The 23193-nt window shown below is 36.5% G+C and overlaps 2 protein-coding genes across 3 annotated transcripts in view; one reads left to right on the top strand and one right to left on the bottom strand.

Annotated features, from left to right (window-relative positions):
* The window catches only part of MS3_00007555 (uncharacterized protein), a 67051-nt gene extending 60037 nt beyond the window's left edge, over positions 1–7014 (bottom strand). The window contains exon 1 of the mRNA XM_051215853.1: positions 4730–7014. The gene's annotated coding sequence lies outside the window, so the exon portion shown is untranslated. The remainder of the gene's footprint in view (positions 1–4729) is intronic.
* Positions 7015–7603: 589 nt separating this feature from the next.
* The window catches only part of MS3_00007554 (uncharacterized protein), a 31802-nt gene continuing 16212 nt past the window's right edge, over positions 7604–23193 (top strand). For both annotated transcript variants that reach the window (XM_051215852.1, XM_051215851.1), the window contains exons 1-5: positions 7604–7952; positions 10894–11049; positions 15637–15803; positions 19214–19318; positions 21443–21520. In XM_051215852.1, the coding sequence (XP_051066392.1) occupies positions 10920–11049; positions 15637–15803; positions 19214–19318; positions 21443–21520 (480 nt within the window). In that variant the 5' untranslated portion in view covers positions 7604–7952; positions 10894–10919. The remainder of the gene's footprint in view (positions 7953–10893; positions 11050–15636; positions 15804–19213; positions 19319–21442; positions 21521–23193) is intronic.

Genomic DNA, 23193 nt, shown 5'->3' with positions numbered 1-23193 from the left:
TATTGAAATTACGAACAAGGATATTATTATAGACAAGGTCATAAATACTTACGTTAAGAAAGTTGTGATTAATGTTCGAAACGGAGCAGAAAATTATAAGAGCAGGCAATAAACACATACAAAATGTGCTATTAAAAATAAATTAGACAGATAAGTGTCTGTGTGTTGAATATGAACTCACATAAGGAAGAGAATGTTATCATCGATATTAATTGAGCTATAAAATGACGAATATAATAAGAGGTTGAGTGATTATTTGATCAGGGAGTATAGTTGGATGAACCTAAGGAATATTGATAGTAGAAGTTATGTAAAGGGTATAGTTACATCACTATGATAATTATTTTACGATAGCAAACATATAAATAATTTATAATAGTTCTTCCACACTTATTGCTTTTCGGTAATTTTCACAGATTGGAACTTCTCCGACATTATGATCCAAATTATATGATGTGATTAATACTGTTATACTTAGGTTGTAAGCAGCTAATGAAAAACCGTAAAATATAATGAATTCGTGTTACTCTACTACATTAATTGTTCTATTTTTAATTAAATAGCTTTACTACACTTTCTCTTTACAGTATTATTACATATTAGTAGCTTGTCCGAAGAATACATAACATTATGGTTGGTCATTATTTTTTGGTTTCAATAAAATAATTATAGAATAGCGGTGTGATATATTTGTAGTGACCTACTTTTATCAAGAGAACGCGAAGGGTTTAATGGACACAATCATTATTACAACCAATTGTACCAGTGATTGTTTTACTGTGCTCGTTTGTTTAACTGCGCTTAAGACAGCCATATTACTGCTCCATTATCCTTCCATTAATTGTGACCTTGCACGGGTTCGGTTACGCTCGGTAACCACGCTTGTACTCCTTTGGTACGATCTCGGTATCCTTTCGATGCCACGAGATCGCCAACAAATACATCTCCACTACAACCATCAACTGCTTTCTGATATTTGACTTACGGGGGATTTTATCGGTTAGCTGGCACGTATTCTTCTTGTAGTGGTGTTCATAGTCAACCGCGACTCGACTGCACGCTACATATTTATGAAATTTCTTACTATACAAGTTATGGATTGAAATTTTTGAACTGATGTACCTAATGTAATGTAACTACAGATAAAACTTAATATACTTGGTATAATTCTGAGGTTAAGTAGTCAATAATGGCAATTAAAAAGATTAATTGTAAGATAAAGCAGTATTGAACAGTGATCCTCCTTCAAGTACTCGACTTTGAGTCACACTTTGTGGGTGAAGGCCAGGTAAACCGTTTGACTGCCAAAATCGAACGAAGTGGAACGAAGTATTAATCTGTAATTACAGGGCTGGAATCACTGACTGGCCAATTAAAATGTTGTTTTGAGGAAAGCGTACTCAAGAGTAATGATTTAATTCGCATCATTGAAATTTAGCACTATAAACGAATACCATAGAAATATTATGTCCAGGCATAATTTTTCAAAATGACCAGTAGAATATACTCCTCCAAAATGATATTATTTATCGCTTGTGTGTTAAGATTTTCACTTTCCTGACTCTGTTAAGCACTTACTATCATGAATAAGATTTTTAGGCTTTTATGTTAATAACAATGTTACTTACAACGATAATGGAAGATTTAACTAATCGATACTGATAAAGAAATTTCAAAAAGAACATGAACTCACATTTTTAAAATCTTAGTTTACGCTTATACAGTTTTAAATTACCAGGTTTTACTGAATATTATAATCTAATTATTGGGACAAGAACGATAATTCATAATTACATTACTGACTGACTTCTCAGTGTGTTTGATGGGTAATGGAAAATAGAAAAATTAGATGATTAGCAGTTTAGCATTGAGTCATAGGTTTGTTTCAAATCACATCAAGATATCACAAGTTATAATGCCCACAAAAGATTGAAATATTTGGCTCATCATGGCTTATTATTGTAAGAACTACTCTTTTAAAATAAATTCTAATATATTTGTTATATTCGGTCTCTGTGCTTGGTTAGTTTAAATTCCTTCTTGAACATTAAGTCCACCCTTCTCTTTTAGTTTGTCTCTTCATTTCTAGACTCTGGAAGATCCAGTTATTAAAGGTTTATAGTGAATTTTGTTTATATAATTTGTTGTTGAAGATAATATTTTGACAGGTTTAAAAACGACGTTATGTAACTTCCTATTTTATTTAATAAGTCCTTTTAGTTCTGGTATAACTGAGGTGTGAAATTGTAAACAAGTCTATCTGAGTCTTCACTGTCGTCCTGAATTTGACTAGTTAGTCCATAAAATGTAGTACCACCAAGTTCACTTTTGTTTGAGGAGTAAGGGTTCGCAGTTAAGATTTGTGGTTAATTGTAACGTTCAGTCTTTGGTAAGTTTCCGTCCAGTCTGAAAATTCACTAAGCACATGGAATGCACTTAAGTTTGATAATGAAAGCAATCGACAACTGTTAGTGATAACACTATGGTAAAATTAAGACGACTCGATAATGCGAACTAGAAGTTGATAGCTTGAAATTCCGAATGGGTTATATAGTTTTAATTATTCTGTTATACTCAACCTACAGGGAATAGAAGATTTGACACATTTAAAATTATCTTTTTTTATTCAGTAAAGACAAAAGTAATTTATTGGTGTTATTCAAAATGTTTTGAGCAGTATACAAAGGTATTTTTACTTCTTTTGATATATCATGTTTGGGTTTTGTGTAAAACATAAAAGTCATGTTCTCTATTCTGATTGGTTTTTACTTATACGATACATTCACTGGAAATTTTTTGTGAAATCGAACCTAGTTCAAGTTGTAAACAAATTTACCTAGTTATTATACGTCAAGTGCTGGAATTCGAGTGATTTATGATCAAGATCGATAAGCATTTATTAAACCCCATGATCATGGACTCTATCTTTTAACATTTTCATATTACACTATTCTTAACCTATGGAAATTAATTTTTAAATGACGGTAAAGATATCATTGATATTCAGTGTTTAACAACGCTGTTATCCATAACGCTTTTTAGTCGAAGATCCCAAAGTCATGTAAATCAGAGGTTAGGAATGAAAGAGTTCGAAGATAATATTTCGAAGATGGTCAATGTGTTGAGAAGTATATTATTTAAATTGGCTAGTTGTTGTAAGAGATGTACAACCTGACGTATCTAGTAACTAGTAAGGTCAGCACCAATGTCGAAGACTTAGAATAACATCTATTTTTTTGAATTTATTGACCACTACATCCTACTCCCCTTATTGCGGTAGTGATGACTCAAAGACGTGACCAGCAAAAAGTTTGAACCTGAAAAGTGTGCTGCTCATGAACACTCTTCTGATATATTGCTACGTCCAGGATGGTCTGGTTTTATCTTACTATTTTGAGTCATGGAGTGCATAAAAATAATGATAATCTAACAATAAAACGTATAGTGAAGATGTAATTTACCTTACTAGATACCAAGACAAAACCAAAGATTGCGCAGGAACAGTTTCTTACTAACTAAACAATTTCGAGAAAATGATCGCTAACAGATATTTTACAGAGTCAGGATCACTGTTATCTGCAACAAATCAGCTGCTTTGTGATACCACAGTTGAAGGAAGCTATGGCTAAAGAAGGACGTGGATAACCTTTTGAATGACCCTGAAGTCCTTCACTGTCAATAACTTCTGCCAATACCACAAAACATACAACGGACACTTGGTTTTGGTGGCAGGGCAACAAACTGATAAGGATTGAGAATTGCATATACGACAAGATTTATTGTCTGTTTTGCCCATTGTAAGCCATCTAATTCCAAATGACAATCTTAAAGCACTGAAGGAAACAATGGACGGAGAATGTAGAGTCTTGATGATTTCTCACAGCAATAAACAACTCCGAGAACAATTTGGGAGAAGGGCATATGAAAAAATCCTAATTAGATAAGTCAGTTAATTGTATCCCGATACTACAGAAAGTTTGTTGGTGAGGTCAGACACTACTTGCTGCATGAAGTCACGTAGGTTTAAAAATAACAGATACTTGCGGTCATCTGAATATGACTTAGCTGTTGTTGGGTGATAACCAAAAGTTTATTTATTTGTTTCGCCTAAAAGTCATGTCTGAACAATGTGGGTTCAATTATTGAATGAGTGATACTTTTTATGTCCTTATATTTAGAATCAATCTATTGCCAGTAAATATGACACTGAGCACCCAAGTCACCGGAAAATGGTTTCTGGAAGACTGGACAAATGTGGGACAGTTACATATCATGGAAACTATTCATTCGGGAAGAAATCCTTAAGGTTCCTAAAACACCTTGTAGGTAACCAGCTTGTAAAAACTATCTCAAACAAATCTTTAAAAAATTGTCCGTCACACTTGTCACCCAAGAAGATAATTAGATTTCCAAGGATGATGATTTTCTACTTCTGTCTAATTTTTATGTATGGTCCTACAATGCGACCACGTTTTCTCCACTTTTCAAAAAATGTAGATGATATTGTGCATCATCAATGTTGATGATCTCTGTCAAATGATTGTGGGCCTACTCGCATTAGACGGGAATAGTGTGACCAACAGCTAACATCGGAGTCCCACCTCACGGTCAGCACATAACGCGCAATACCCCTTCGTACTATGGATGCTTTGAGGACTGTACAACATAAATGACGTTATTACACAAATATATTAGTTAAATTAGGTACAAGTGAAAATGTGACCATTACCACATGGGCCAGTCCATGACATACGATTAACTGATGCACGTTGTTTGTATTTGACCTTGACAGGGATCGATGATCTGTTTGATATTCAGTAACCCAACTGCCGGATGATATGTCTAGGGCTCAGTGACATTTCGCTGACCCCAAAATACTCTCCCACTGGATTCAATGGCAGTTTGAATCGGCACCAAACATGTTGGGAGTAGTCGCACGCCGGAGGTTGCCAAACGATTATTATGAATCCTCCGGGTATTGCTGAGCTGTAAGACAAATGGAAAGGGGGCGGCAGAATGTGATCGGGAAACATCAAATAATAATAAGTTACTAGAACGTTGGTTGAATATAAAGTGAGTAACCACAGAAATAATAAAAAAAATATAACGTTCAAGAGTTCTATCAAGTCGAGTTGAAATAGGTAGCTTTGAAATATGATTGAGTTCCTCAGACGAGAAACGGTAAGTTTGCCGAAAGAGTAATGCTTCTACAGTGATAGCACAATAAGTGTATTATCAATTGATGTCAATGTTTGTACAGTGTGGTTTACAGCTTCTGTTCGTAAGTGTTGAATTCTAGTTATATCTATTTATAACAGACTAACAGTAAGTACGAAAGTATAGCTGTGAAGAGAGGTCGAGATTTCGTTATGCGAAGCTACTGATCAAGTTGTATTCAGAGTTTGAAAGGCCGATGATTGTTGTCATGATCAGTAAGGATGGAAGACTACAAATCGAGAGCGAAGGTGACACAATGAACTCTCTATGAAATGATAAGCAGTGATTACTGTATGTTTGTTCGATAAGTGAAACGTAAAAAATCTAAAAGGACATAAGAGTTCAAGAGTGTCACTATGAACTCATGCCAATTATACCAATGAAAAACGCTGTCAGTGTTGCGATAGAGGCGACACCATCGTTTTCAGTTTGCAGAAGATTCTCTCGACTGCGTAGACTGATGATTGGTGTGAATAATAGTATCGTCATACCACCAATCGAACTGGATATGTTTTAGAACGTCGAGCAGTTAAACAGCTAATTGATGTACCAAAATCATCTGTTAGATAATAGCAACGAAGAAACAATACTTTATAAAATAAAGCACGACGTCGAAGTTGAAAGGCTACAATAGTTCTGATGTGTTAGAATGTCATATTGAAACAACATCGTTCTTACGCACACTGGCAGTTTCACTGAACGTTCGTTGTGGTATTATTAGTATGACAGTTGATTGTGTGAATAAAAGCATGCACGAATACCATGGCGGGGTTCGTGGAGACTTTCAGAGGTCGTTTAGATATTTTTCATACCCATAGCTCATGCAAATAAATCAGAAAAGGAATTAAAATGACCTTAGTGTAATAAGAAAGTCCAGCCATTATTTACCCTGTAAGATAACAGCAATTACAAAGCGTATAGCAAACAGTAAAAATGGTAACAAACAATGTAACTAAAGTTTAGAGGGTTCAAATAGCGTGACCATTTCTCAAAAGGCTGATGCAAAGAGCTTATCATCTAGCGTTGAGTGACATATTACGTATGAAAAAGTGTCTAGTTAGGATGTAGACTAAGATTGTTCATGTACATGCAATGCGTTTTTCCACAGTTGGTTGGTCGGGGTCTATTCGATTTCGACGTAAAGACGAGACCAGCTAGCTTACGCTGAAGTAACACAGCACAGTTAATCCACAAAGTGGATCTCAAATTTTGTGATATTCACACAATGCAGCAATTTTACTGATTGTATAAAACAATCATGGCGTTATTATAGAAATGCATTACTGTAACAGACTAAGTAATTATGTAGCAGAGCCATTGCTGCATGTGCTAGTCTGTGATCTTTAACCAGTTGGTCCGCATTAGCTGTCCTTGACTCTAATGGGGCCCGTTAAACTGTTCGAAAATCAGCGATCTGTCCGATGGATGGTTTGGCCAGAGATCAGTGGCATTTCGCCATTGCCACTGGTTGTTGAGTCACCTGAAAACGCCGAAAATATAATAAATAAAAAGTCTTAGATGTTTAAAAAACAATGAAGTGTAGCGTGGCGTCGAGTTGAGATTAACTATGAACACCGCTACCAAGAAACACGTGCCAAATAGATCAGAAGGCGTAAGAAGCTCGTTCCAAATGACTCCATAAAATCCCCGAGAAGCCAAATATCAGAAGGCAATTAATGGACCAAGTCGAGGTTTATTAGCTGGCGATCTCGTGGCATCGAAAGGATACCGAGATCGTGCCAGGATACAACCTTGGTTACAGAAGGTAACCGAATTCGCGCGAAGTTACAATCAAAGTGTAAGCGAAAGAATGGAAGCACAAAATAGCTGTCATTAGCACAGTCAAACAAAAGCACGTTAAAACAAACACTGGTACAGTTGGTTATAATAATAATTGTTTTTATTAAACCAGTCGTGTTCTCGTGATAAACGTGAGTCACTACAGAAGCATCTTACTGTATGCATTAAATATCGCGTAGAGACTGCACTTTTTATTTTCAAAACAACAAGAAACATGCCTTTTCATCACTTGGAAATTTTTTTACCATTCAGACACAAATTTCAAAGGCAAAATGGTTCTTTTATCTTGTCAAGCAAAGTTCAAAGTAGATAGTGAATGGAAACCACTTGATATATGATGTAATGTAGTGCTTGATAATCGGAATATACTGCATTAGCATGTCCAACCCGGAGTTGAAGAGTTAAGAATGCCCCTGCATTCAGTCTTAGATATGGATAATGTTCCACAGAGTGAAATTGCTAGAAGCTAGTTTTGGTCATGGAGCCCCTACACAAATTATTTTCTAAAGGGAATGGTAGAGACATTTTTAATTTCAATTTCAAGGTGGGATATGTGAATTCAGACGGGAAACATATGGTATCATCAGGTGATGATGCCTTGTTCATCAATGTAACATCAACTGAGACAAATGGATATGTCACAGCAAATATAAATCAACATAGTAATTTCCGAAGATAGTCTACAAGACTTTTAAATGTCGCAACCATTAATTTTCTCTCTGGTAGTATAGTGTATAGTATAGTGCATAGTTGCTTATGGAGCAGAAATAACAGCAATAGCATGGTTTTCCTCATCTTGTTTCAAGGTAGTTGGATAATGAAGACGGATGCATTTTCGTGCGGCTAGTTCCAGTACTGCGTTACGTTTTTAAACATGTAGAGTCTTCGTTAAATCCCTATTTCCTCATATGCACATCTGTCATAATAGTTTAAAGGTACGACTTAGTTATTCATATTTTTTGTTCGTTCTTGGTACAGACACTTGGCATAGTTTTTCAAACTCTGAAGTTACGAACAAATATTATTTACAATAATATTGTCGTACGGTTAATAATATGTCAGCTTTTCAAAATATTAAAATAAACATTTAGAGGGAAGTATAACAGGTTCACGATTTCAGTTTGTTTCGCTTCATTTTCATGCTACCAGAGTATTTTTTACTATGTTTGTCATCCGCCAGACGATAGCAACCGATGTTTAGAGACCTTGAATGACATGGCTCAAAGTCGTTTGCAACGGTGCAGGTGCATCCATTCTTTGTGTTCTATCAAATCCAAATGTGAATTTTTTACATCCTTTTTTCTTTTCCCAAATTTATTTCACTGGATTACACTCCTTAAATAACATCTTCGAACCCTAATCTTTCCGATTATTGCTTGTACTCTTACTACCTTTACCGCTGTGGGATTTGAAGCGACAATTGTGTCTCTGTGTTAATGTGGTGTGGCAACTTGAACTGATGTGCGTACGTACGAAGTTCTACGTTGTTGCTGACTGACTATGTTTGGAGTGTTTGTATCTTAATAAATTGGTGTAGGTTTCATATCTTGATTTCAACAGTAATAGCCAATAGTCGTCTTCACACTCACTTGGCAGGCCGTTCTTCGCAACCTTGTCTCTGTCTTTGATATCTTTGATCTTGTGGTTGATCACACCAACTGATTTTAAGGACAATGCTAACCAGTGTTTTTTCCCAGCTAAGTTTTTTGAACAGCTAAAGCTGAAGCACCATATTTTTTAAAACTTGCCCACACAACGTTTTGAACACTCATTACATGTCTAGGTGTTTTCATCGTTCGTTATCTAATGGAAATGTATTTCGATAAGGGGAAGTGATTTTTATAATTAAATGCATGCTAAACTTATGCGTTAACTATGAGTTTACCACAAAAGTATCTCTTAGGTATTACATTGTCTGACCAGGAAAATAAGAACCACTACACAGGATTCCACATACTTCAATCGTTCACTAAATAGAATGTAGTCATGCCCACTAGACGTTATTTCAGTAATCACGTCTAACAGTTAAACATGGTAGTTCTAACTTAGCTTCAAAAATTGGATACTCAAATGTCGGTCAGGGGAATGACGCACATTTCTAGGTTCAGGTGTACACAGAATTCAGTCCGTTATAATCAACGCAGAGTTGGACACACATCGCTCCTGGTTGACGCAGCACAAAGGGATTCAATTGTCGAGATGAGTGCCAAGTGTTAAAAGTAGTAGTAGTACAGGTACAGTTAAAAATCACTAGACATAGAAAATATGATTTGGGGAAGGATGAATTTATGAAGTAAAATGTGTAGAATAATTCTAAAGCTAGGAGTCTAGGGAAAAACATAAATTGTTTACATCCGCACCATTTTAGCCGATTCTTCTGGTAGGAATTCATTCCTTTAAAAGTCAGATAAAGCACTTTTTTCTAAAAGTTTCTATGATGACGTTATATAAAAGTTGGGATATTGAAGAACCCTGAGGCACATCAGTTGAGGCTGCCAACTCTAATAACAGTTCGCCATAAATTCTAACTCCACCTAAAGTCTTCAAGCAAAGAGCCCTCACGAAGTTTATGTACTTCATTAGTTCTTTATTTATCTATTTATTTGAACACATAAATATTGGTACAAGAATGTGCCAAATATATATGCCCCCAAATGCCCTGGTATGGCCGAGAGTGGGGTGGGTCCGCCCTCCCTCTCGAAATACTCTCAAACGGCCACGCGTATACAGCCTCTGCCAGGGAAGTCCTACTCACTGCCTTCTCGTGGCGAGGGTGTTGTTTACGAAAATGAGAGGACAAAAAGCGAATGTCCGGCGCTTTAACCGGATCCCAAACCAATGGTGCACATGGGCTCCAGTATCCTGCGGGAACAAATGGTGTATGAACCAATCGTTGGTCACCGATTACCATGGGACTGCATCTCCTCACGATGCTCCACTGCCTTGTGGGTTAGACCTTTATGTCAAAGGCTCGGGTTGTAGCCCCCCAAGATAACCACCTGCTTCGGTCTGGGCACCCGGGTAGTATCACAGCCCACACACAAATGAACTCTCTATATCTATAGAAGCTTCATTGATTCGCTTTTTAGTAACATTCCTACTGTATTTCTCGGTCAAGTCAGTCAAGTGGAGCCATTAAGTCACGAAACACATCTGTTGTCGACCGTTGGTAATTATCCTTGTGTTCCAAAACCTGACGAAGGGTGAATAATATTTGACCAATAAATTCATGTCTAGGTCTCGAACCAGCATGATTTTTTCTCGTTCTGTTTTCATGAACCTTAGTTTGGTGTAAAATGATGATTGCTCACAATACTTGAGACTATGCCAGGCAAACCGATTCCCCTGTGGTTATTACAATAAAACTTATAAACCCTTTTGTAAAATGTGATAATCAATTGTGGTTAGTTAGATGCCATTACGTCTAGCTTTCAGTCTCTAGTACCGTAAGAAGTTGTTGGATACCATCGTGGTCATTTCATAGAAATATCATCTGGGTTTTACATTCATACGCTAGAAGTCTGCTTCTTCTTACATGGCTATCAATCAACGTTATTTACTTCATGGACCAGTTCTATGCTTTGTCTCCTCATCTCTAACTCTCAGCTTCAATTTGTACAATACAGATAGATTTGTGAAAAATTGGTCAGATATCACATTGTTCATAAAAATGTATACTTTTACATATTGCTCAGCACCTTCGGTCCAAAACATCAACTCATAACCTATTTACTGAGGACTGAACACAAAAGATGTTATACAATACTTTCGGTTTTGGTAAACGTTTTAGACACTCGTTCGTGTCAAGGTTTCATTTTGCTTCTTTAACAGCCTCATTTTTTATATATATTCATTCATATTCTTCTTACTTTTTAGAGTAGATCATCTGATTTCTTCTGGTTATGTGTGATCCAGAAAATCCAAGTGATAATTCCATTGTAAATACTGGACGTCTAAGTAACACTCCGGTTGGTAATATTACTCTGAATTCTATTATGGAGTCGATCATTCGGCAACGACAGCTTTGTGCTGGTTAGTTGGTCACTCTCCATTTTACTGACAAAGTTTTATTTAATATTGTTTTAAAAATAAACTTTGCCCCTTTAAAGTACTAAGAGAAGAACAGCAGCCTAATATTAAAATATATAGATGTAAGTACCCGACCGTTGTTGCTACCTTGACCTGGTGGTCGGGCTTGCCTATCGTGATGAAGCAACCGAGCTATACTGGCTGGAACAATCGGTCCTCAAGGTCCTACCATGTCAGACAGGTCGGTTGAAGAGCGGTAAGACTAAAAGCAACAAACCCAAGGTCCGAAGGCGAAGTCGTACTGCTGACTGTACAGAGGTGTGACAGCAGTAAGGTGTTTCCTTCAGACAACCAGCATGACAGTGATGCTGCCTTCCCACAAGGAGGGGTGGGGTTAGAAAAGGTCGACCCTAAAAATGCGTACCTCACCTTACCTCACGGATTTCCGTCTCCGGCGGTAAGGCCCTTTGAAGAACGGAGCTAACACGTCAAAAATCTCCCACGAAAAGGCCGTGCGCGACCGGCCTCAAGCAGTTGTCCCTTGGGCACTGCGGTCACGCTCTCAGGTCACTGAGACCACCTCTAATCCAATTTCCTTTTCAGGTACCTCCAGAAGAACCCTTCCTCGGTGTGGGCAACCGGGAAGTGATAACCGCCCTCATACCTTTAACAGCACTCAAGACCACTGTATTCATAATCAACCTTCCTCTTCAATTCCTATTATTCCTCCTACATCGACTTTCAACCCTAAACTTCCTCCTCCGGCTTCCTCCTCAAGTGTCACCATAGCCAACGATTCTAGTGCTCAAAACTCTGTCCCAGGTCTACTGAAACCTCGCTCCAAACTACACATTGGACCTTTCAACGTACGCACTCTATGTCAAATCGGTCAGCAGGCTTCCTTGGCTAAAACCTTAGAGTCTCTTTCCATTGATGTATACTGTGTCTCCGAAACACGCATACAGGATTCCAGTGCGGTCATTCACTTGACCTCACCTCGGCAAAACGGAGAGCCAACGAGATACACCCTACGTGTATCTGGTGACCTGATGGCCAGTTCTCGTGGACTGGCAGGTGTAGGCATAGCACTAAGCATGAGGGCGGAATAAGCACTGCTAGAGTGGATCCCCGTCAACAGTCGTCTATGTGCTGTTCGGCTAAACGGCTCCGTAAAAACTCGGAAGGATAGGGACACACGTCGTTGCCTTTTCGTCGTTTCTGCCTACGCTCCCACTGACTGCAGCTCAGATGATGTGAAAGATGAATTTTACAGAAAGCTGTCCGAACTTCTTCAGAAAGCTAAACGCTCAGACATAGTACTCGTAGGGGGTGACTTTAATGCTCAGATAGGTAGCTTAAACCAAACAGAAAGGCATTTAGGTGGATATTTTAGCATTCCGACACAGCGAACAGATAATGGTGACCGTCTGCTGCAACTGTGCTCAGACAATCGCTTATTTTTAGCAAACACAAATTTTAAGCATAAGGAGAGACATCGTCTAACGTGGCGACCGCCTGCACCAAACCAACGATGGACTCAAATAGACTATATTGCCATCAGTCATCGTTGGAGAGGGTCGGTACAAGATTGTCGCTCATTCTGGAGTACCTGCTTGGACTCTGACCACGCCCTAATACGGGCACGCATCTGCTTGCGCCTCACTAGACGCAAAAAAGCCACAGTAAAAAGACCCATTAGAACCGAACTGAGTGGCGAGGAAACCAAAAGTAGGTTCCAGGAACAACTGAGGTCCCGATTAGGTAGTTCTGAAGACGAGGTTGACCCAGATGTTGCTTGGAATGAAATACAAGCAGCTGTGGAAGCAGCAGTGACATCTATTAGCGACTTAAACCACAGAGTTTCAAAGAACCAGTGGATTTCTTCAAAGTCTATCACACTGATGGATTCTCGCAAACTCGTCCCATCAGGTTCTGAACATGATGAAGAGCGACAACAAATCAGATCTAGGTTAAGAAAAAGTCTAAGAAACGACCGTGAGCAGTGGTGGGCAACGAAAGCAAAAGAGATGGAAAAGGCGGCGACTATAGGGAACACAAGACAGCTTTACAGACTAATAAAAGAAACTGGAATTAATAAGTCAAGTGTAAGTGAGATTATATCGGAAAAAGACGATACACTCATCTGCTCCCAGTCCAGGCGTTTAGAACGATGGGCGGAACATTTCAGAGAACAGTTCAGCTGGCCTTCAGCTACTCTACAACTACCCTCCATTCCCAGACAGTGTGAATGGAACATTGAAGTAGGTCCCCCAACTCTAGCTGAAGTTCAAAAGGCTATAGTTAATCTGAAACGAGGAATGGCAGCTGGTCCAGATGGATTGGCTCCAGAGGTCTTTAAGGATGGTGGTCCGATTTTAGCGATTAGGTTAACTAATATTTTAGCTAAGAACTGGGAGTTAGACGTTATCCCATCTGACTGGTCACAATCACTTATCGTCCCAATATATAAGAAAGGGTCAAAATCATCCTGTGACAACCACAGAGGGATTAGTTTAACTAATATAATATCTAAAATACTAGCTTCGATAATTATCAGACGCCTAACTAAGACTCGTGAACTGCAAACACGAGAGAACCAAGCTGGCTTTAGACCTGGTCGTGGCTGCATCGACCACATATTCACCATTCGTCAGATTCTAGAACACAGGCATACTCATCGACGTCCGACAATGGTGGTCTTTCTCGACTTAAAAGCAGCATTTGACTCGGTAGACCGCGAGATTCTGTGGCAGTGTCTGTCACTGAAAGGCGTACCCCAGAAGTACATAAACCTTGTAAAGGCTCTTTACTCGAACACTACTAGTCGAGTCAGAGCTTATGGCGAACTGTCATCTACTTTTGCAACCTCAAGTGGTGTCCGTCAAGGCTGTCCACTTTCCCCATTTTTGTTTAACTTCATCATAGATCTACTGATGGAAATAACTTTCTCGTCGACTGAGTTCTCGGGTATTGATCTCCTACCAGGAGGTCCACTTATCGACTTAGAATGCGCAGATGACATAGTCCTGTTTGGTGAAGACGCTGACAAAATGCAGAGTCTTCTGGTAGCACTGAGCAACAATGCCAGGATGTTTGGAATGCGCTTCTCTCCCTCTAAATGCAAGTTGTTGCTTCAGGACTGGTCTGCGTTAACACTTGAACTAAGGATAGGGAGTGAAGTAGTCGAACGCGTTGACAACGTCACTTATCTTGGAAGTCTGATCAGCCCTAATGGGTTGGTATCGGACGAAATCTCAGCACGGATTCGAAAAGCTCGATTGGCTTTCGCCAACTTGCGTCACCTATGGCGAAGGCGAGATATCCGTCTATCAATAAAAGGACGAGTATACTGCGCGGCAGTCCGTTCTGTTTTAATTTACGGCAGCGAAACATGGCCATTAAGAGTAGAAGACACTCGTAAGCTATTAGTATTTGACCACAGATGCCTTAGAACTATTGCTGGCGTCTGCTGGGATCACCGGGTAAGTAATAGTGAGGTTAGACGCAGGGTATTAGGGAATGATGGTAAATCAGTTGATGAGGTTATGAATCTTCATCGACTGAGATGGTTGGGCCACGTGTTACGTATGCCTGAACACCGATTACCACGACGTGCAATGCTATCCGGTATTGGAAATGGTTGGAAGAAAGTTAGGGGCGGCCAAACCAAAACGTGGCATCAGTGCTTGAAGTCACTAACTTCTAGCGTGAGCCATGTTGGTAGATGCAGACTACTTGATTGGGGTCCGCGTGACTATCGTAACCAATGGTTGGAGACTCTTGGTGACATGGCTCAGAATCGATCACAATGGCGTCGGTGTATACACTCCCTGTCTTCCCTTCAACTAAGAGATTAAAAATCGCTTCATATCTTTCTTTCTACGAACCAATTCTTTCTTCTTGTACTATATCTCTATATGCAATCTTTCTCCTACATATTACTACCTTTGACCTAACCACTGCTATGAATCCGGTGTTCATCTTGTTGTGCTGATGCGGTATGGCAACCTGGACCGATGCACATATGTGCCTGGTCCTACGTTGTAGCTGACTGATAGATGTAAATAAATGAAGAATGTGAAATAGTGGAATTTCCTAAAACAATCGCTAAATTTATGCAAAGAATTTTGTCATGTTTTAACCGATTATACTCAGGATGCAATCTTTTAATAAGCATTGGGTGATTCTGGTCTATTGAGACAACTGTGTTCCAGTTGAAATGGTTAGGGTTCTTGATTTCACTTCTTAAGTAGACGGTCACTTTTGAAACATCACAAGTGTAAATGAAATGACCGCCTAACCATCCTGAATTACCATTGGTTCTTGAAGCGATATCAATTTTCTATAGTTCCTTTAGGCTACAGCAGTTCACTAAATCACTTATTTTAATATGATTCGTATTAGAGGATAACTTAAATCACGTTTTATCGATTGTTTGTATGTATGAGATTCATGAAATCTGAAATCTGTTTCTACGCTATCTATGGAGATTATTAGTTTTTTTTATTTCAATTCTATTTTCATGATATAATTTATTGCAGTAGTATACTTCATTAATTTCTTTAACTTACCGACTTTCCATGTTTTCAGAAAACATTCTAAAAAAGAGTATTGATGTTGCTTTCACTAATTCCCATAATGATTTCTGGTTCGATTTGTTTACTCAAGCATTTCTTTCACCGGCTTTGGAGAATTCAGTCGACGGACCAGGAGATGATCTTCTGTTTTTTGTCCATCTTAAACAAAATGATAGAAAAGTAATTTAAACATTATCCTTTTACTCATGGACTGCCTTTCATATCAACATAATGCAATATATTTATAAGGATACCTTTACTTTTATTCACGTTTGATCATTCCACAAATTGAATAATTAGTCTTTTTAGGCGCTTATTTACCATTCAGGTTTATGTTCTAAATTTTTTTCACTCATGATATGACAGTATCTTACAGTTTTATATTATTTGTAGCGTCATTTCAAACTTATGATCACCTAGTTGGGGGATGAGTGCCTAAACCATTTGAATATTATTCCCATTTTGTGGAACTATTAAATACCAGCGAATCTTCTTTCAATTACTCCACGTTTTATACATATTATTAAAGCAGATTTCATTTTATACTATTACCATTCAATGTGATTTTGTTGGTCATATAAAAATATGTTCGGATATGCTTAAATAGTACTGTTGAAGAAAATTACACTTAGTAATTATGGCACTCATTTACAAAGTACAAGTTTGTGTACTCGGGAGTTTAAGCCAATTTGTTTTTGTGAAAGTTATCAGTACTATCAAGTCGTCTAAATCGAAATAATTATACCAGTGTTTAAGCCTACCACCTACTTTTTGACAATCAAGTGATTTAATTCATAGTTCATCGCTCCACTTAGTAATAACCTGACATTTTTGTTGTCTACTTAGGTTTTTAATGAAGTTTCAAAAGTAAATCATTTTTCTTTCTTTATCAAACAGGGGTTTATTGTTGTGTTGATCCACTTATTACTCTTTATTTTACTTCCCTGATTAAGTTATAAATTAGTCAGGAAAAGCACTATTATTTATTATTTATTTATTTGAACACACAAATATTGGTACAAGAGGGCACCAAATATATATGCGCAACACAAAATAATGAGAATTTGAAGAGAAGGAAAAAAAGGTAAGGAACGTAAAAAAAAGAACGATAGCGAACAGATTAGTGTAAGGTAGTGTAATAATAATAATAATAATAATAATAATAATAATAATGGGGGAACAGAAACGTACAATCAGAAGAGATCTTTCAGTTAAGGAAAATACAACCACTTTTTATGAAGAAAGTAAAATAACGTTACAGCAGGATCGCCACTGGCTCCTATTCTGAGCCATATCCGATAACGTCTCTACTCGAGAACGTTTAGATAGAGCCGAATTTCCACCATAGGCGAGCTGCTGTATAAGTCGAAAAATAAGGATAGACAGAGTGAGAATAAAAGAGAGTGAATAAATGAAGTAGTAAATAATAATAATAATAACAATAATAATGTGAATCGTTTGACTGTTAATTGAAGCAAGAAAAGTATTTTCCATAATTATCGACTGTTCATCATATTTGTGTGTGGGCTGTGATACTACCCGGGTGCCCAGACCGAAGCAGGTGGTTATCTTGGGGGGCTACAACCCGAGCCTTTGACATAAAGGTCTAACCCACAAGGCAGTGGAGCATCGTGAGGAGATGCAGTCCCATGGTAATCGGTGACCAACGATTGGTTCATACACCATTTGTTCCCGCAGGATACTGGAGCCCATGTGCACCATTGGTTTGGGATCCGGTTAAAGCGCCGGACATTCGCTTTTTGTCCTCTCATTTTCGTAAACAACACCCTCGCCACGAGAAGGCAGTGAGTAGGACTTCCCTGGCAGAGGCTGTATACGCGTGGCCGTTTGAGAGTATTTCGAGAGGGAGGGCGGACCCACCCCACTCTCGGCCATACCAGGGCATTTGGGAGCACTGCTTATTCATGCTACAATATTAATCTCCGACTTGTGTATTACATAATATAGATCAATACATTCAACGGATTAATATTAGTCTCCTTTATATTGTTATACTCTGTTTAAATAAATATGATTTGACTAGTGAATCTATAGTCAGTTATTGTCAATTCTAATAATAATGACGAAATATCTTAATCATTAACTGTCTTTACGTTTACATATTTAATTTTTTTCTGCAAATAAGATGAAATTTTTTGACAAACAATGTACTTGGATTTTGTATTTTGTATACTATAGCACAGATTTAATGTAAAACCAATTTTGCCAGTAGATTGTTTTTTCATGGTAGTAAATTTTTTTATAATTTTGTTTTCAACTTAAGTAATTAAGTCATTAGTTAAAAGTTTACGCCACATGTCAAAGTTTTGAGTTAGTACACAAGTCTTTGAGTAGTTATTCAATTATAATTTGTACAGCTCATTAGAGTGTATCAGTTAAGCTTTACTGTACACCTTTTGAGCTATGCAATTCATTATTTAGGCTTAGGTTATTTTGTACACGATTCAGTGGAAACACAGTTTGGGCTTTCTGTTTATTCCAACTAATTATCAACGGGTATTTACCAGCATTTGTGAAATCTTTAATGTAAAACACACATAAAAATGTTATGACGTAGAGGTTAATTTTGTTAAATTCAACATTGAGATATTATCTTTGTCATTCAACTTAAGCTTTAATAGTAAAAATATTCAATAGTAAGTAGTACACTTCACTGTCCCAACAATCACATAAATAATAAAACAGTGAAATTTGTGAACTGACCGGATATAACCACATGCTGTTTGGAGACAATAATATAAATCTCAAACAACATCGTAAATGTGATAGAATTTCGTTATCTAAGGAAAGTATTTCACGAACTAATTGTTTTAATGTCTCGTAAATGTATCCAAATCATAAGCATATCTATTCGCAATTAATTTTAGCCAGCGATAAGACTGAGAAACGTAGCATTGTGCATAAAATTCAGCCTTTAAAAAAGCAGTTTAAATCTATACTATATATATATATATATATATATATATATATATATATATATATATATATATATATATATATATATATATATATATATATATATATAATATTGGTGTTACCGACTGATTGAAGTGTATTCTGAAAAGAATAATGTGGTACTTGCTCTCTAACTGACTCCAATATTTCAGTTAACTACAGGGCAGTTCAATAATAAGAAGAATTCGACAAAGAAGTAATCTAGGATTGTATGTTTTCGGTAATCAATTAAGACATGGGATGCTATGTAGGAAAACAAAGAAGATCAAGAATTTCAAAATTTTCGGGGAACAAAGTGATGTAGTGAACTAGAATTTCATTTATATTATCATGCCAATATATCTGGATCGTTGTAGTCAAAGTCAATCAGATTGAAAAGACCTTGTTGAATTATTTTTTGGAAAGATATGATTACTTCTCTGTGGCTTTTTCCTTGGTATTCAACAGTAAATATCCTGAAGTTGCAACTTTAATTTCTTTTTTGATTGTAAGAAGCTATCGAACCTCTTTTTGTCATGAACGGTTATTGTTGTTGTTACTTTTTCTTCAAATTGTTTGAGTTTACTCTGTGAAGAGTTATACAACAAATGAATAATTGTAAATTTTGTTTCTAGCCAGAATTGAGTGTATTTCGTAGAAACAGTTCAAATCTTCCAAAATTGACAGATGATTATGTCGATTGGGAGGAAACAGTGTATCTCAACTTACTCATGCAATATGTAAGTATCATTTTTTTAAAATCTTAAACATGGCATTTCAATTAGGATTTTCATGTAGATCTTGTTGTCCCATGAACTTATTGAGTTGTTGAAAAAACGCACATCTATTTTTAGAATAGTGGTTCAGTGACCTTGACATGAATTAAGATTTACCTAACACTCGTGTATAGGTAGACGTTAATTATAGTCTGCTACAAGATCACTTATTAATTAATTAGTTAAGCTGATTTTATTTCCTGTTACGTGTAATTTTTTTTAAATAAAATGATAATTATAGTCATTTCCAGTGAAAAATCGGCTCATCCTTACTTTGACAACAAGATCTATTTTTTCTCTCGTCTTCACCCTAAATGACATGATCGCGATTTGAGTCTGTGTTTAATGAATTTTCAAATACGGATAATAATTCCTAGTTATCTATTACATTGTATGAGATTTTATGGTATCTTCCCTAAATTTGTAATATCTACCATTTTCATTCGAATTTCTTATTAAAGGTGGGTATATATTTGTACCAGGTTCTACGTTAACTATGATCTAACCATATACGTGGGTAACAGTTTCTTCTTCTGATTACCCACAGGTAATATTTTGATCTGATTAGATAATCTAAATAATAATTCAAACCTGGTACATAGTCTTTAAAGTATCCTCAGTAACTGATGTAGTGATGCACTAAAAACAATAAGCTATAATCTACCTCAATATGCTATACTATCTAAAGTGAGTTAGTGCAAAAGGGGCATCAGAGCGGTTATAATTAGATACAAGAATACTCTATAAAGCCTTCGAGCCGTTTGTGCTTCCTGAATTATATCACAGGTTGGTTGATAAATCTACTAATTTTTGTCTTAAGTCTTGTTCCACTTCTGAATACATCATTTCCTCACCTGGGATGAAAGTTAGAAGTTACGCACCAAAAAAGTTGAAGTAATGTTAGTGTCTATGATAGTAAAAAGACTCGACATAGAAATTATGATTCAAAAATAAAGAATGAGTTCACTAAGCAAATAGCATGGAGATTACTCTAAGTTCATGATGTTGATATAAAAAGAAAAATATGAATACACTCATCCCACTGCAACCAATTTTAGACCGTATTATTCAACGTCTGGAACCATATAACTATAGTCCCATGGTATGCTCTAACATCAAATGATGCAAATAAATGCAAGTAAGTAAATTTTTAATAAAATGGACTAGACGAGTCTTGACGGGTCACATTTTGTCTCAGGGCCACACGGTGAATGATAGATGCAAATGTAGGAGTACTGTTGTGAGGAGATTTATTTACTATCTGTATCAGCCTGAAATTTATTTGTACTCATGAATTATGTACATCGCTATTCAACCTTTAATAATCCAGTTTCTTATGCTCCCATAGTTTTCTGTGTAAGCATTGTAACTAAATTTGACCTAAGAATTAGTAGTCATGATTATTATTATTTTGAAATTTGAATCTGAAGAATACTTTTATAAATCATTTATGTGTCATTTTCCTGTTATTTATTCTTGCTTCCAGAAATGGAATGATCAACTTATATTGGCTTATTTAACTCTGTACGACTGCCTTACTATTTGTTACCTATAAATTTTTCTTTCATGTATAGCTAGTTTTGACTAACTGTAAAGTTTATTATTCCTTTTCGACCGTTTTTTTGATCAACGAACTCGTTAAATCATCAAAATGAAACAAGAAATGACAAACTTACAATCTGTTAGTATTTATCAAAAATTTTTAATCATATAACGTCACTGATTATATGTTAGTTAAGAAGAAATGACAGGATCATAAATCGAATGTTCCTGACTATTCATTACAACATTATCAAGTGAATGACTAAAATCATTATAGGTTTTCTTTCGAGATCATTGTTGTTAACTTGTGAAGTGATATAATAATATTGACATACTTTCAAGAATAACATATAGAAAAAGATATTTCGGTATCATAACAGTTTCATGCTGAAGGGTTTTCAATTTAAGGTAACTCATTCAAGAAATTAATAATAGTCGGTTAATGTAATCAATTTATTTGTTTCATTACTCTTTATTAGTTCAATTTAATACTTATAATGTTTTTTCTTGGATTACTTTTTCATGTGATTTTTCTCTACAATTTAGTTCGTTTATGTTGTGACAGTTGCTGTATGCACTCGTACTGGACCTCAAGAGTGGCAAATTTTAAAGAAATTTTCTCAAGTAAGTTCTTAGTTTTCATTCTTCTTACCGTTATCGTCAGTACTGACCTGACATGGGTTCTTGTTGTCAGTTTATGGGTTTAATGGATAATAATGGAATTTGTAAATCAAATTTCTTTGTTTCTCATTAAAAAACACAGAAATACACAGCATTGTGAAAATATTATAGAAACTGGGATTCGAACCTGGAATCCGACGCTTAAATCTTTTAACCAGCAAGCCATCACACCAGACACTGATCATTAGGTGTTTGGAAAAATCCACTCCTTTGACAAATTTGGGTAGTGTAATAAGAAAACGAAGATTGTCTGAACTATACGAAATATTAGCGCAATACATTTCAAGCAATCTGATCACACATATGCTTGTTATGAACACTAAGTATATGAAAATTAAAGGTCAACTAGACAAATGAGAGGTAAGAAGAAACGAAGATGATAAGGAAAAAATGTTAAAAACAATGTAAAACTCACCACGCTGGATGATAAAGGAAAATTACCAGGATAGGTTTAGGGTGAGAATACACTGTTTTTAAACAAATAAAGGAGGTTTAAATTCTCTCAACAAGCATATGTGTGATCAAATTGTTCGGAATGTATTGCGCTAATATATAGTATAGTTCTGATAATTTCCGTCCTCTTATCATTAAGTGGATTATAAGAAAATTATGAGACTGAATAAAAATACTAGTTCTGAAGATCGGAAAAAATCGCAAATTCAATTCATTCATAAATAGAAAAAAGGTTAGTCAATTAGAATTTGTTAGTATTAATAAAAACGGATTCTTGCAAGTAAGTATCAACATTTTTTAAAGCTTATGTTGATCAGTGAAATAAAGATTCCTCTACTTTCTCAATCCTGTCCTATTCTTCTTTATGGTATGAACAGTTTATTCAGTTGTTGGACGAATCAGCATAAATCATTCAATTATTAGCCTATTGTAACGTTAAATTGTATAAAAATGTAAAAAGAATGTTTATTTATTTGAATACATAAGTATTGGTACGAAGGGCACCGAATACATATGTGCCACACAAGTCACTTGATTTGTGTATGTGCTATGATACTGCCCGGGTGCCCAGACCGAAGCAGGTGGTTTTCTTAGGGAGCCACACCCGGAGCCTCCGACCTACAGGTCTGATCCACAAGGTAGTGGAGCAATGCCAAGGGATGCAGTCCCATGGTATCCGGTGACTAACAATTGGTTCATATGTCATTTGTTCCTTCAGGAACCTGGAGCCTATGTGCACCATTGGTTCGGAATCAGGGTTTTTCAACTCCCATAGGTGGATCCTCCATATCCAACAACCCAATTAAAGCGTCAAACATTCACTTTTCTTCCTTTCAATTTCGTAAACAACACCCATGGTGCGAGAGGGTAGTGAGTAGGACTTCCCTTGAAGTGGCTGTGTACGCGTGGCCATGTGAGAGTATTTTGAGAGGGAGAGCCAACTTTCCCCACCCTCGTCCATAGCGGGGCATTTGGGCGTAACTGACCAGTATCCATAAATCTCATACTAAAAATGGTGTGTTAAAGCCGTATTTACAGATTAGTACTTGATTTACTGAGTCACATAGGAAATATTTTCATAGTTCTTATAACTTTTCTGTAAATTATATTGGACTTGTGTTGAATTGGCATTTCTTTCTTTTTCCTGAAATAAACTTTTTTTT

The sequence above is a fragment of the Schistosoma haematobium genome, chromosome 4 (assembly GCF_000699445.3).
Source record: "Schistosoma haematobium chromosome 4, whole genome shotgun sequence".
NCBI lineage: Eukaryota > Metazoa > Platyhelminthes > Trematoda > Strigeidida > Schistosomatidae > Schistosoma > Schistosoma haematobium.
This window is presented reverse-complemented; position numbering and strand designations above follow the sequence as displayed.